This window comes from Chlorocebus sabaeus, chromosome 25, assembly GCF_047675955.1.
Source record: "Chlorocebus sabaeus isolate Y175 chromosome 25, mChlSab1.0.hap1, whole genome shotgun sequence".
In the NCBI taxonomy this organism is placed as follows: domain Eukaryota; kingdom Metazoa; phylum Chordata; class Mammalia; order Primates; family Cercopithecidae; genus Chlorocebus; species Chlorocebus sabaeus.
This window is the reverse complement of record NC_132928.1, coordinates 61,755,307-61,768,964: the sequence shown is the minus strand read 5'-3', so window position 1 is coordinate 61,768,964 and position 13,658 is coordinate 61,755,307. Positions and strand designations below refer to the sequence as shown.

The 13,658-nt window shown below is 42.8% G+C and overlaps 1 protein-coding gene across 1 annotated transcript in view; it reads right to left on the bottom strand.

Moving 5' to 3' along the window:
* The window catches only part of ADCY10 (adenylate cyclase 10), an 88,378-nt gene extending 74,966 nt beyond the window's left edge, over positions 1-13,412 (bottom strand). Inside the window, exons 1-7 of the mRNA XM_007989636.3 lie at positions 12,425-13,412; positions 11,316-11,420; positions 9,397-9,435; positions 9,043-9,186; positions 6,792-6,997; positions 3,963-4,059; positions 2,734-2,822 (exon numbers count right to left, since the gene is read on the bottom strand). Of these exons, the coding sequence (XP_007987827.2) occupies positions 2,734-2,822; positions 3,963-4,059; positions 6,792-6,997; positions 9,043-9,186; positions 9,397-9,435; positions 11,316-11,420; positions 12,425-12,572 (828 nt within the window). The 5' untranslated portion in view covers positions 12,573-13,412. The remainder of the gene's footprint in view (positions 1-2,733; positions 2,823-3,962; positions 4,060-6,791; positions 6,998-9,042; positions 9,187-9,396; positions 9,436-11,315; positions 11,421-12,424) is intronic.
* Between the last annotated feature and the right edge of the window lie 246 nt (positions 13,413-13,658).

The window sequence follows — 13,658 nt, the reverse complement described above, 5'->3', positions numbered from 1 at the left end:
TATCCTACACTATGTTCAAACAAACTGAAATCAGTATTATTATCCCCATTTTACTGATTAAATAACTGATGTATGGAGAAGTAACACAACTTTCCCAAGGTCACATAAGGACACAATACACTAGAACCCAAATCTCCAGACTCCTCTTCCAACATTTATTTATTTTTATGTTTATGTATTTATTTATTTTTGAGACAGAGTCTCGCTCTGTCACCCAGGCTGGAATGCAGTGGCACAACATCGGCTCATTGCAACCTCTGCCTCCCGGGTTCAAGCGATTCTCCTGTCTCAGCCTCCTGAGTAGCTGAGATTACAAGTGTGCGCCACCACGACTGGTTAATTTTTGTATTTTTAGTAAAGACAGGGTTTCACCATGTTGGTCAGGTTGGTCTTGAACTCCTGACCTTGTGATCCGCCACCTCGGCCTCCCAAAGTGCTGGGATTACAGGCATGAGCCATCGCACCTGGCTCATCCAACATTTAATCTGCCACACCCTTCTGCCTCTCTGGGGTGGTATATTTCATTTCTTCTCTCCAACACAACAGGCACAGGGAAAAGAAAGGAGAATGTTCCCAAATTATCCCTGCCAATCATCACTCCTGAATTTTGTTAATTAAGTACATAGCAAACCAATGGGAGAAAATCACTGCACTTTCTCCTCGAAATAGCACAGAAGTGTCAGATTCTCCAACGACAATGTGAAGCACATTTTCTAGATTAAAGAAGAATTGGTATAGGGAATAATGGAGCCATGCTTCCTAACTGCCTAGAAGGTCCTGGTTTCACGTAATTTTATTCTTTTTATAAAAGGGATTTAATAATTTCTAATTAACCAATGTGCTGATTTCCTTCTTTCTTTCTTTCTTTCTTTTTTTAGAGACAGGGTCTCACTCTGTCCCGAAGGCTGGAGTGCAGTGGCGCCATCTCGGCTCACTGCAACCTCCATCTCCTTGTTCAAGTGATCCTCTCACCTCAGCCTCCTGAGTAGCTGAGGCTACAGGCACATGCCACCACACCCAACTAATTTTTGTATTTTTGTAGAGATGGGGTTTTGCCATGTTGTCAAGGCTGGTCTTGAACTCCTGGGCTCAAGTGATCCACCTGTCTGGGCCTCCCAAAGTGCTGGGATTACAGGCATGAGTCTGGCCTTGATTTTTCAAATAAAATCATTCACAAGTAAATAAAAAAACTTCTGTCAGACTATGTATTCTGAGTTTTGGCTTGGAAAAGAGGACTACAGTATCTTTAAGGACTTCTCTTCTTTGGGTGCAGGGGCTGGTTTTGGGAAAGTTGTAAAAGGTTGTCTTTGGTCTTGTTTTCAACCCTCTTAGCTGTACCTCTTCACCAGGTAAACATTTTTCCTACCTGGAATTTTCCCAGTGACTCACAGAGTCCATCTTATATTCCATTGCTAAAGACCTTGTTTTCAGCTGGTTGCAATTAAAGAAGCATAATGTATTATAGCTCTTGAGAATGGCTAGGGGAGAATGGGGTGACTTTTTTAAGCTTCGAAAGCCATAAAGAGTCAAGCAATTGCAGGCACTAGGGGTAATGTTTTTACAGTGGGCTGAAGTGGCAGGGTGCATTCTGATACCTCTCCAATTCACTTATGAAGGCAGCTACCCACTGGATAGGACTTTGTTACAAAGATTTCCTCCAGGACACAACAGCATTTTGATGGGACTAAGAATCAAAGCAGGCATATATTAGGAGGGTGGATAGCCTGTCAAAGATTGTAGAATTCAGACAGACCAGGGTTCAAATCCTAGCTATATCTTTTACTTGACAACCTCAGGAAATGTTGTAGTGTTCTCTGGGTCTCCATTTTCTTATACATATAAAATGGGGATAAAAATATCTACCAAGGACTGTAAAGAATAAATACATGAACTAGCAGAGTGACTGGCATATGGTGAGCAATAAGAGACAGTTATTATTCACACGGATTAATAAATTTGAGAGAATCAAGATTAAGAGAATAAAAAGAGAAAACACTGGAGGGTGGAGGTAGCTCAGAGTATACTAATTACCTGCATTGTTAAATCTCAAAACTTAAGATCTAATGCAAATGACTTGGAGAAATAGTGTGCCAGTGTTCATCCACTTGAAGTCTTTCTGCAATGTGGCATACAGAAAGGGTGCCCACATGTTCTTATATGCTTGCAACAGCTCCCATTTGCCCAATTATATAAGCAACACAGTCGTATTTTATGCCTGTTGTCAGATTATAATTGTGAATAATGCCCTCTTTTAAAGTACTGAGATTTGAACAATGAATTTCACAGTCACCTACACATAGAGAATGTCTTTTTAGGCTCAGCGTGGTGGCTCATGCCTATAATCCCAGCACTGTGGGAGGGTGAGGCGGGCAGATCGCTTCAGGTCAGGAGTTTGAGACCAGTTGGGCCAACATGGTGAAACTCCATCTCTACTAAAAATACAAAACGTTAGCTGGGTGTGGTGGCACATGTGGGAGGCTGAGGCGGGGGAATTACTTGCACTCGGGAGGCGGAGGTTGCAGTGAGCTGAGATCATGCCGCTGCACTTCAGCCTGGGTGACAAAAAAAAAAAAAAAAAAAAAAGAAAGAAAGAAAGAAAAAGGAAGTCTTTTTATGTTAACGAAACATTTTACTATTTACTAGTAGCTGCTGAGTTTTTTTCTTAAATCTTAAAACTCCAGCTGTCCAGATCCCTGACATCCCCAAAGCCTATAAATTCAATTATGAAAGTACCTGCTTCAAAATGCTTTCCATCACATACTTTTGTAGGGACATCTCCAGTTCAGGATCAGGCTTCAGCGTGCACGCAAGCCTCAGGAGGTCTAAGAAGGCAGAAGGAGGGCGCAGGCTCAGAGAGGGAAGTTTGGCTCAGCAGTGCTAGCCAGAGGAGTCTCCCAGTCCCTATTCTCTTGGGCATTGAGCCGTCCTGTCTTTACAGTTGTCAGGAGACTCTGGGACACCTAGGGGCCGGGTATGGTGGCTCACGCCTGTAATCCCAGCACTTTGGGAGGCCGAAGAGGGTGGACCACGAGGTCAGGAGATTGAGATCATCCTGGCTAACACGGGGAAACCCCGTCTCTACTAAAAATGCAAAAAATGAGCCAGGCGTGGTGGCAGGGGCCTGTAGTCCCAGCTACTCGGGAAGCTGAGGCAGGAGAATAGCGTGAACCCGGGAGGCGGAGCTTGCAGTGAGCCAAGATTGTGCCACTGCACTCCAGCCTGGGCGACAGAGCGCGACTCTGTCTCAGAAAAAAAAAAGAAATTGGAAGGAAACTAAGCAAAGATTACTGAAAATAGGTGATTTGAGAAGTAAAGGCAAAACTGGAAAAGAATAATACTCTTGAACCCAAGGAAAAAGGAGAAGGTAGTGTCCAAGAAAAGAGTGTAAGCTACGGTCAACCACCTAGGATGAGGCCTGAGAAGAGGTCACCTGGTTTGGCAAATTAATGGTCCTTGGTGGCCTTGACATAAACAGTCTCAGTAGACAGCAGAGGACCAGGGCAGAAGATAGATGTCAGCGGTGCAAGATTGAAGAGCAGGTGAGCACATACATCAAGGTGATTGCAATCAATATTTATTGGATGAATAAATAAATAAGGGGATACGAGAACAGGTATAAATACATTTACAGATTACTTTTCTGAGAAGTTTATTGGTGAAGGTTAGGAGGGGAAAGCAGCACACAAAGAAGCTTTACTTTTTCTTTTATCCTAGGGGATACTTATTAATGTTTGATGGATGAGGGAAAGGAGTCAGTGCCTAGGGAGAGGTGGAGGGTATGGGGAGTGTCATACTTAGGACTGCTGCCCCAGAGAATGGGAAGTAGGTACCCTTCGTGTGCTGATAAGGACCAAGAGCTGTGTTGAGGAGCTCACCTACTAGTAATGAAGCTATTGGCATTGGTATAAGACCCTACTGACCACTGGTAGAGGCGAAGGCGTTTTTCCATGGTGGGTACTTACTTTTGTGCTTACCAGAAGGATAATAATTCATGAAGGTCATACACTTTGTGAAAAATTCATCAAAATTAAAAGAAGAGGGTGGTTTTAAGAAGTTAACCTAAATAAAAGAAAAGGAGAAGTTTTCAGTTATTCTGAGAACTGTTTAATCCTTCGGAATGTAATTTCTCAGCAGAAAGTCAGAGAGTATGCTTTTGACTGCACAGTGATTGGCACACTTAAACACCAAAAATCTTTTGTAAAACTGAAATTTTAAATTAAAAATTTAAAAAGTCTTTCCAATTACAGTATTCACTCAGATCTCAATGTTTGGTATAGGCACAGAGAGGGTCATTCCAAGGGGGACTAATCTTATCCTTTTCCACCCTTAGAACTTTTTCCTGCTTTTTTCTTTCATAACATTTTAATTCAAATAAAACCTGGTTAAACTGCACACCATTTCTTTCTCATAAGTGTTAAAGGACAGGGGCTGATGGCCAAAAAGAAATTAGGAGCATCACCAGTCATAAGACATCAAGATCATGAGACGCATGTGATGACACACTGAGAATGGCACGACCTCACTTTTGTGGTATTCTTGCTAAGAAAAAAAAAAGAAAAAAAAAAAAGCATAAACTTAGTCCAATAAAGAGAAAACATCAGGCCTGTAATCCCAGCACTTTGGGAGGCTGAGGTGGGCAGATTGCTTGAGCTCAGGAGTTCGAGACCAGCCTGGGTAACAATGGTGAAATCCTGTCTCTACCAAAAATACAAGAAAAAAAAAAAAATTAGCCAGGCGTAGTGGCACAGGTCTGTGGTCCCAGTTACTCAGGAAGCTGTGGTGGGAGAATCGCTTGGGACTGGGAGTTAGAGGTCACAGTGAGCTGAGATCATGCCGCTGCACTCCCCGCCGGGTGACAGACTTCACCTCAAAAAAAAAAAAAATAATATATATATATATATAGAGAGAGAGAGAGAGAGAGAAAGAGAGAGACACACAGAGAGAGAGAGAGCGAGAGAGAAAACATCAGGCAAAACTAAACAGAAAGATGTTTGACAAAATAACTGACAACTCTCAAGTGTCAAGGTCATAAAAGACAAGGAAAGACTGAAGTGCTATTACAGACTGCAGGAGACTAAGCAAAAATAACAAAATGTAATGTCAGATCATGCATACAGTCCTGGAACATTCCACTAAGGACCACAGTGGGAAAACTAGTGACATTCAAATAAAGTCTTTAACTAGTGAGTAGTAGTGTACCAATGTTAATTTCCTGGTTTTGACTATTGCACTCTTGTTATGAAAGATGTTAATATTAGGGGAAGGTAGGTGAGGGATATATGGAAACTCTATTATTTTTTCAACTTTTCTGTAAGTCTAACATGAATTCAAAGTTAAAACAATTTTTAAAGGTTATAAAGAATGATTGAAGAGAGGCTGGGCACGGTGGCTCACACCTATAATTCCAGCACTTTGGGAGGCTGAGGCTGGTAGATCACGAAGTCAGGAGTTCAAGACCATCCTGGCCAAGATGGTGAAACCCCGTCTCTACTAAAAATACAAAAAATTAGCTGGGCGTGGTAGCGGGCACCTGTAATTCCAGCTACTCAGGAGGCTGAGGTAGGGAATTGCTTGAACATGGGAGGCGGAGGTTGCAGTGAGCCAAGATCGTGCCATTGCACTCCAGTCTGGGCAACAGAGCGAGACTCCGTTTAAAAAAAAAACAAAAAACCAAAAAGAATGATTGAAGAGGATGGGAATGGGCTATTGCTATGAGCCAGCTACGCCATGCAGGCTGGGTATGTCTTGCTGGAAGAGTGAGGAGGGGGTGGTGGTGGTGAAGGTTGTAGGCTGATGCATGAGTGTGGGAGTGCCTCCCATCTTGGCCAGCATCTGCACAGATTCTTTGTCTTTTCTTTCTTTCTGCCCTGTAGTCCCGTTCCTTTGGTTCATCTAGCAGCACACCTTTCTTCCACTTTCTTTTTTTTTTTTTTGAGACGGAGTCTCACTCTGTCACCCAGGCTGGAGTGCAGTGGCAAGATCTCAGCTCACTGCAAGCTTCGCTTCCTGGTTTTACGCCATTCTCCTGCCTCAGCCTCCTGAGTAGCTGCGACTACAGGTGCCTGCCACCTCACCCAGCTAGTTTTTTGTATTTTTTAGTAGAGACAGGGTTTCACCGTGTTAGCCAGGATGGTCTCGATCTCCTGACCTCGTGATCCGCCCATCTCGGCCTCCCAAAGTGCTGGGATTACAGCTGAGCCACCACACCCGGCCTTTCTTCCACTTTCATACCCTCAAAGCACAGCTTTTCTAATTGGCCATATCCCAGGGACAGTTCTGCTTATAGTCAATCTGCAACTTAACCACAATGTTTTCTACTAGGCAGAGCCACAGGAAAAGTCTCTGTTCTATCACTGAACTTCGCCACACTTGCTCAACTCCAATCTTTACCCTCAGTGATCCCTCACCCTGGGTTAGGAGGGTGTTGGGTAAAGAAAGTGAGGATCAATGACAGCCTTTAAAACTATTCCCCTCTGCTCCCGGGTGAACCGGCAGACCCTTCTGGTTCCTTAAGCTAGGTCACTAGCCCCTCAAAAGGCCTCAATCCCCAAATTCCATATCCTCAGTTACCCACAAAGAAGCCTAATCATTTCCTCCTCAAGCTAACCAGCCTTGGCTCCTCCCAGAGGAGCTGCCCTGGACTAAAGTGTCTGTAGCCTAACCCAGACTGACGCCATCCCAATCTCCAACCCAGGAGCTTTATGAAACCAGCGTGCCCAGTGACTGTTCTGGCTGGGTGCCTCTGTTACAGGCTGGCAGAACTTTTCTGCAAGTAGCAGCATCACACCCACCTTCACTGCTCTCTGATCTGGAATGCTCTCAATTTCAATCATGCTCCGGTCACAAAGCTGCCAGCAGTTTGGTGACAGAATAACATCATTCATCTGAGCCATGTTCTGTGCAAGGCGCACATCGTCCACTGCCTGACCAATCACCAGAAAGTGGCTGTGTGTTTCATCTCCAAAGACCAACATGCTGATGTGGCCAGCAGCCAGTCCTGGCAAGAAGGCAAGGAATAGGTTTGCACAAGAAGTTCTGGATTATTTCCCAGCAGCACAGGTTCTTGGAAAAATCGTAATCTTTGTGGGACTATACTATCTCAGAGCAAAATCTCACTTCTAACTTGACATAGGAATTATGGCATACCTTTTTTGGGCTCGGGCCTTCCAAAGCTCCCCTTCTTCCAAAGCTAGAAAGTTCTACCACTAATTTTTGCCTGTCTGTAACATTTTTCTCCCTACATGGTCCTACCAGTCCCCAAAGGTGTTTTTACCTTTTCTTCAATTATGTATACTTAAGGGCAACAGGGAATACTTTTAATAATTCTTATTTTGGGATACTTTGCGTTTTAGCAGAGATTGAAGCTGTAACTAAAAATAATCCCTTCGGGTCGAATTTTAGACAACAGAGGGTGGGGAAAAGAAGTATGCATTTGACAGTTACACATCCCATCCCAACAACAGTTTCTCTCATTGTTTTTAAGTTGGTAAATGAAAGTTTTGGTACCCGAGTGACAGAAGACAGATACTGTATAACACGACATGTACACAAAATATATGTATGAATGAACTATAAGTGACACACATTTCTTTTAAATGACTGTAATACAATCAAAGTTTATTTTTTATCATCGCTCTCTGCTGTACTGATTTGTCAAGGCTGATTTCCCCCTGATACTACACACAGTTTGTTTTCTATCTGAAACACACTGATGTTCGGACTTACTCTAAAAAAAGGTGCTGGGACCCACCTCTCTAAGAGCCAATCAGCATGCAAGAGGGGGCTGGGTTCCCATCATTCTCAAGAAGGATAACACATCAGACTCCTTGGGTGCTAACTTAGAAAAAATATTCAGTATTATATAACTTTGATTTTTTTTCAACAAAATATTTAACTTCTTTGGATTTTTTTTTTTTTTTTTTTTTTTTTTGAGATGGAGTTTCACGCTTGTAGCCCAGGCTGGAGTGCAATGGTGCCATCTTGGCTCACTGCAACCTCTGCCTCGTGGATTCAAGTGATCCTCCTGCCTCAGCCTCCCGAGTAGCTGAGATTACAGGCACCCGCCATCATGCCTGGCTAATTTTTGTATTTTAGTAGAGATGGGGTTTCACCATGTTGGTCAGGCTGGTCTGAAACTCCCAACCTCAGGTGATCTACCCACCTCGGCCTCCCAAAGTGCTGGGATTACAGGTATGAGCCACTGCACTCGGCCTTATTTGGAAATTTTTAACAATATCAAAAGTGGGCCTAGGTTGAAGAAGGCTGAGAAACAGTTAATTGTATAACTGCTGATGATCTCACCAGGTTCAACATGTGAGAATTCTAAGTTTTGCAAAGTTTAGTTAGGCAGAAGCTAACACTAACAGCACCAACCATAACTCTAGCTGTTACTCATTACTTATACCTCTCAGAATCTCGTTTTTCATCTTTGAAATGGATACAATGATGCCTGTATCTCAGGACTGTGATATAATGTGGGTAATATTTGCACATGCATAGTGTGTAATGTCTGCAATGTAATAAGGAAATATGTGTGATTGTTACTATATTATAAGTATAACCTTAAGAAGCCTTGTATAAAGCTGGAGCTGTGCTGCAGGCTGACCTGTTAAGCTTTTCCTGCACATCATTCTTATGAGGTAGGGGGTGACCAATCTCATGCCATTGCTGAAACTATGTGATGGCAAGCTAGTCTCTATTTTGTTTTATACTGCACAACCTTGACAAGCAGCAAGATGGAATAATAATAAAAGCAGTAGCAGTAACAGACTATTTTATTGAGTGGTTCCTATGCATCAACTACCATGCCAACTAATTTACTTTTTGTAATAACTTATTAGATAGATATTATGTAGCCCAAATTCTCTCAACTGGTATGTGAGGAAGCCAAAATTCACATTCTGATTGTCCTGATTCCAAGTCCAAGGCATCATGGGGCTGAGCCACCATGTTCTACTACTTCTCTTTGGGAGAGAGAGATGCCCCAGGAGTCAAGACCCCTATCCCAACTGCCGTAGGATTTATTCCTTCTCAAATGCTTACCTATCTTGACTCGGATGTCTAGGCCTTCTTCAGACTCCTGGGTCTCAAACAATCCATGTATCTCCAGGCTACATTTAATTGCCACTGTGATAATGTTTTTCAGCTGCTTTCGCTCCACCCTCCACAGGGCTAGCAGTGCATCACCTTCAGAGAGAGACATGCCGCGGGCTTTTGACCTGCCCTGGGGATCAATCTATTTTGTATGAGATCTGTATAGAAACTTACTCATCAAGCATTCCTCAGCCTATCTCCTGGCCACTGCCTTCTCTAGGATGCCTCCTTTGTCCCCAGCACAGAAGCACAGGCATCTCAGCATTCCTTTCTTACCCCTCCTATCTTAGTAAGCCCCCATACCTGCAAATTTCAGGATGTCTCCTCCAAAAATCAACACTTCTGAGAAAAAAAAAATAACAACAACAAATTAAATCAAACACTGATTCCTTAAAAGCAGTTAAAAAAAAAAATCATTCTTTGTTAGTGGAATAGAAACTAGGTCAAAAGAACAGTGATTCAGAGAATAGACTTATACTAAAGATCTCATCCTAGACAAGCCACTTAACCCATTTGAGTCTGTTTCCTCAAATGGAGAATGAATACATGGAACCAGTGGGCGTCTATGCTCCGTTTCTGTGAATGGGGAAAGAAAGGAGAAAGACAGGTAGGGTTTCTGATGAGGTCTGAAGACAGCTGCCCTCTGATGAGGTCTGAAGACAGTTGCCCTCCTCCCACGATAATGGAATGCTTTTAATTAATTTACTGATCAGTATATGTTATAGGCTGGGGCTTGTGTAAACATGGGTGGGTGGATGAATGACAGGACTCCACAGAAACTAGGAGTCAGGGAATGGGAAAATCACAACCCTAGTCACTTGCATTTTTGGTTATTACTCACTCTGTATTTTGTTTATTTAGACTGTATGGCGTAAATGGCCATTCTCTCTTTTCGTTATGCATCACCATGGATTGGCTAAGCACCTGTTGTGCCAAGTCAGATGCAGAAAGGAATCAACCATAGTTCCTGCTTTTATGAAGCATTAAATTTTGTCTAGTGGGTAACATCAAGATATTACTAAGGAACTCAGAGCCTGATAAAACACTAGGCCAGGAGTTCGCCATAACAGAGTAAACCGTTGTCTTCATGAATAGTTTGAATTAACAATGCAAACAAGATGGCAGGCAGAGGTTGACAAGGGGACTAAAGTTTTCAGTTTACTCTAAGTGCTTCAGCATCCATCATTAGGAGACAAATTATTGAGAAGTTAATTATAAATCATTTATCTACTCATACAACAATCTCTTAATGACTATCTTTGGGTTATATAGATGCTGGCTTTTAAAAATACTTGGATAGGCCAGGCGCAGTGGCTTACACCTATAATCCCAGCACTTTGGGAGGCCAAAGTGGGAGGATCACCTGAGGTCAGGAGTTCGAGACCAGCCTGTCCAACATGGTAAAACTCCATCTCTACTAAAAAAAAAATACAAAATTGCTGGGCGTGGTGGCACACGCCTGTAATCCCAGCTACTTGGGTGGCTGAGGCAGGAGAATTGCTTGAACCTGGTAGGCAGAGGTTGCAGTGAGCCGAGATCATGCCATTGCACTCCAGCCTGGGAGACAGAGTGAGACTCTGGCTCAAAAAAAAAAAAAAATTAATAAAAATAGCTGGGCACCGTTGGCTCTCGCCTGTAATCCCAGCACTTTGGGGGGCTGCTGAGGCGGGTGGATCACTTGAGGTCAGGAGTTTGAGACCAGCCTGGCCAACATGGTGAGACCCCATCTCTACTAAAAATACAACAATTAGTCGGGCGTGGGGGTGGGCGCCTGTAATCCTAGCTACTCAGGAGGCTGAGGCATGAGAATTGCTTGAACCCAGGAGGTGAAGGTTGCAGTGAGCCAAGATTGTGCCACTGCACTCCAGCCTGGGCGACAGAGCAAGACTCTGTCTCTAAATAAATAAATAAATAAAAATAAATACTTGAATATGTCATATAGTTAAAAGTATTACTACTACAGTTCTTTTAAAAGCAGTTTATAATTCAGTCCTCTAACACAAAATATCCCTTCCCTCAAATAGTCTGTATTAGTGAGGTTTGATTATGTTTATTTCTTCAGTTATACTATATCGTATTTCAAAAAAGACTGGTTTTATGCACATTTCATGGGGAAGAGGAGGAGTGCTAAGCAATTGTACTCTATCAGGTTATAATTGACAACTACAGAAAAAACAATGAACTGAAATATTCTCAAGTCAGAAACCTATGGGAACACTTACTCTCCACTATTGCACTTATGTGGTAGTTGAGGATCTCCACCAACTGCTCAGCCCCTCTGTCCATGTACATGGCACTGCTGAACTTCTCAGTCATTGCAGTAAAACCTGGAATAAATGTGCAGCTGATTTCTTTGGCTGCTTGGGGAAATCAAACAGAGCCAGAAGAGGACTACCCAGGAAGGCAGTGAGCCTCAGGCTTTTTTTTTTTTTTTTTTTTTTTTTAAGACAGAGTCTCGCTCTGTAGCCTAGGTTGGAGTGCAGTGGCGTGATCTCGGCTCACTGCAACCTCCGCCTATCGGGTTCAAGCAATTCTCCTGCCTCCCCCTCCCAAGTAGCTGGGACCACAGGCATGCGCCACTATGCTTGGCTCATTTTTGTATTTTTAGTAGAGACAGGGTTTCATTGCATTAGCCAGGATGGTCTCGAACTCCTGACCTTGTGATCCGCCTGCCTCAGCCTCCAAAAGTGCTGGGATTGCAGGCGTGAGCCACCACGCCCGGCGGCCTCAGCTTTTAAAAACAGGCAGAGTTTATTCTTAGGGATCTTTGTGGCTGGTCAAGTGTCAGACATGCAGCCTCCTGTATCTATTATTTTAGGGGCCAGGAAAAGGCTCCAGATATATCTTTCTTCCGAATTCTCTACTGTACAGTGATAACTGCAACTTCTTTAACTGGGAATAAAATTTTCAGTCCGTGGTAACAAAATCACACACATTTCAAACACTTCTGAAGAGGTGGCAAGTTTATTAGTAAGATGTAAACATCATCTAGGGAGATCATTTCCTGAGGTCAGTTTTGACTGGGATGTGTGTGGGGCTTGGGGCTGGGGAGGATGAGTCAGTGAAGTTGGGGAAGAGACACAGGAGCAAAGAACGGAACTTGAGAATCTTAAAGATATGCCCATGACTGGCAGTGCTGGGTAAGGGAGGATGAGAGAGAGCCAGAGCCACAAACTATTTCCTCCCTCTTGTGTTCTCAATGGAGCACATCTGCTGTGACAGCCCAGGGGCTCCAGAATGGCCTCCCTACTCTGCAATCAAGCTCTGCATGTGACTTCCCACGTGAGCCTGTTGCTCATCCACATTAAACAAACATCCCTTTTGCACTTGCCTGAAATATCAACAAACATCAGGACTCCATCAAAATAATCTATAAAGGGTCGCTCTGGGGAGAAATGTCCGTAGACAATGAGGTCTGGTAAATGAGCTGCTATTCTGACTATGGGCCAGTCCTGGAATTCTTCTCTTGGAGTGTTCATGTTCAAGACAAATGTTCAGGATTTTATGGTGACAGGAAGCAGTCTCCAAATAGGTCTTCTAAAAAGAAAATTGAAATAGAGGAAATCTGATATATTCATTTGCTCATTTTCCTATTGCTCTTTCTCCATTTGTTTTGTTCTAACCTGCGGCCTGCTTATAGTGGTGAAAATGCCAGAGTTGTTGAGCCAAACTCCAAAAGGGCCAGTTTCTATACAGAGGAAGAACCTTCCCACCCTGAACAGCTGTTGCAAAAGTGAGCACCATTACAAAGAGGCTGGGGTGAAAGAGGGTAGCTGAACGCCTCCACTCATTTGCCAGAAGGGGTAGGCCCTTGCAGGGCAAATAGAGCTAAATAGGGCTGTTAGCTCTATTCACTCAGGCCAGACTTCTTTTTCTTCTGTCCTCACGTTTCCTTTTCCCCTCTCTCTACCTTGGTCTTTTACTTTTTCTGTCTTTAAAAAAAAAAAAAAATCAAGTGTAGATGTGATTTGTGTGTGTGAGTGTATTTATATGTAAGTGAGTATTAGAGTTTTGTATATAGGCAAGAGATTAAGCCTATAAAGGTATAATGTTAAATAAATAGACGAAAAGAGTTCAGAAGGGGGGGTGTGTCTGTGTGTGTGTGTGGCAGCTGGAAAGGTGGAAGGCCTTAAGCTCTAAGTGGAAGGAAATGCTGAAATTTCAATTTGTTACCCAGTTAGTTCTGAGAAAACTAGGATTTCCTAAGGCCTTCCTGTAGCTGCCGGGGCAGATTAAATGCTCATGCCTAAATGTTGTAAAAATCATGCTCTACCAGCCTGAACAGTAAAAGCAAACACCCTTTACTTTTTCAGAGCAATCCAAGTTACTGGAATAGGTTATACAGAAAATAAGAGGATTTGTTTTTTAAGAAAAGGAACTGTTATTTTTGGTTTACTTCTGACCAGCAGAGAGGAACTGGTTAGTAATTTCAGATAGACATAGGTCATATTGGGATATAGTATTCAAGGAAAAAATTGAGACAGTCACTTATATCCCTTAGATTTAAGGGGAAGTATTTTAAAAATAACTCAGGGAAAAATATTTGTACATTTAACAGACAAACT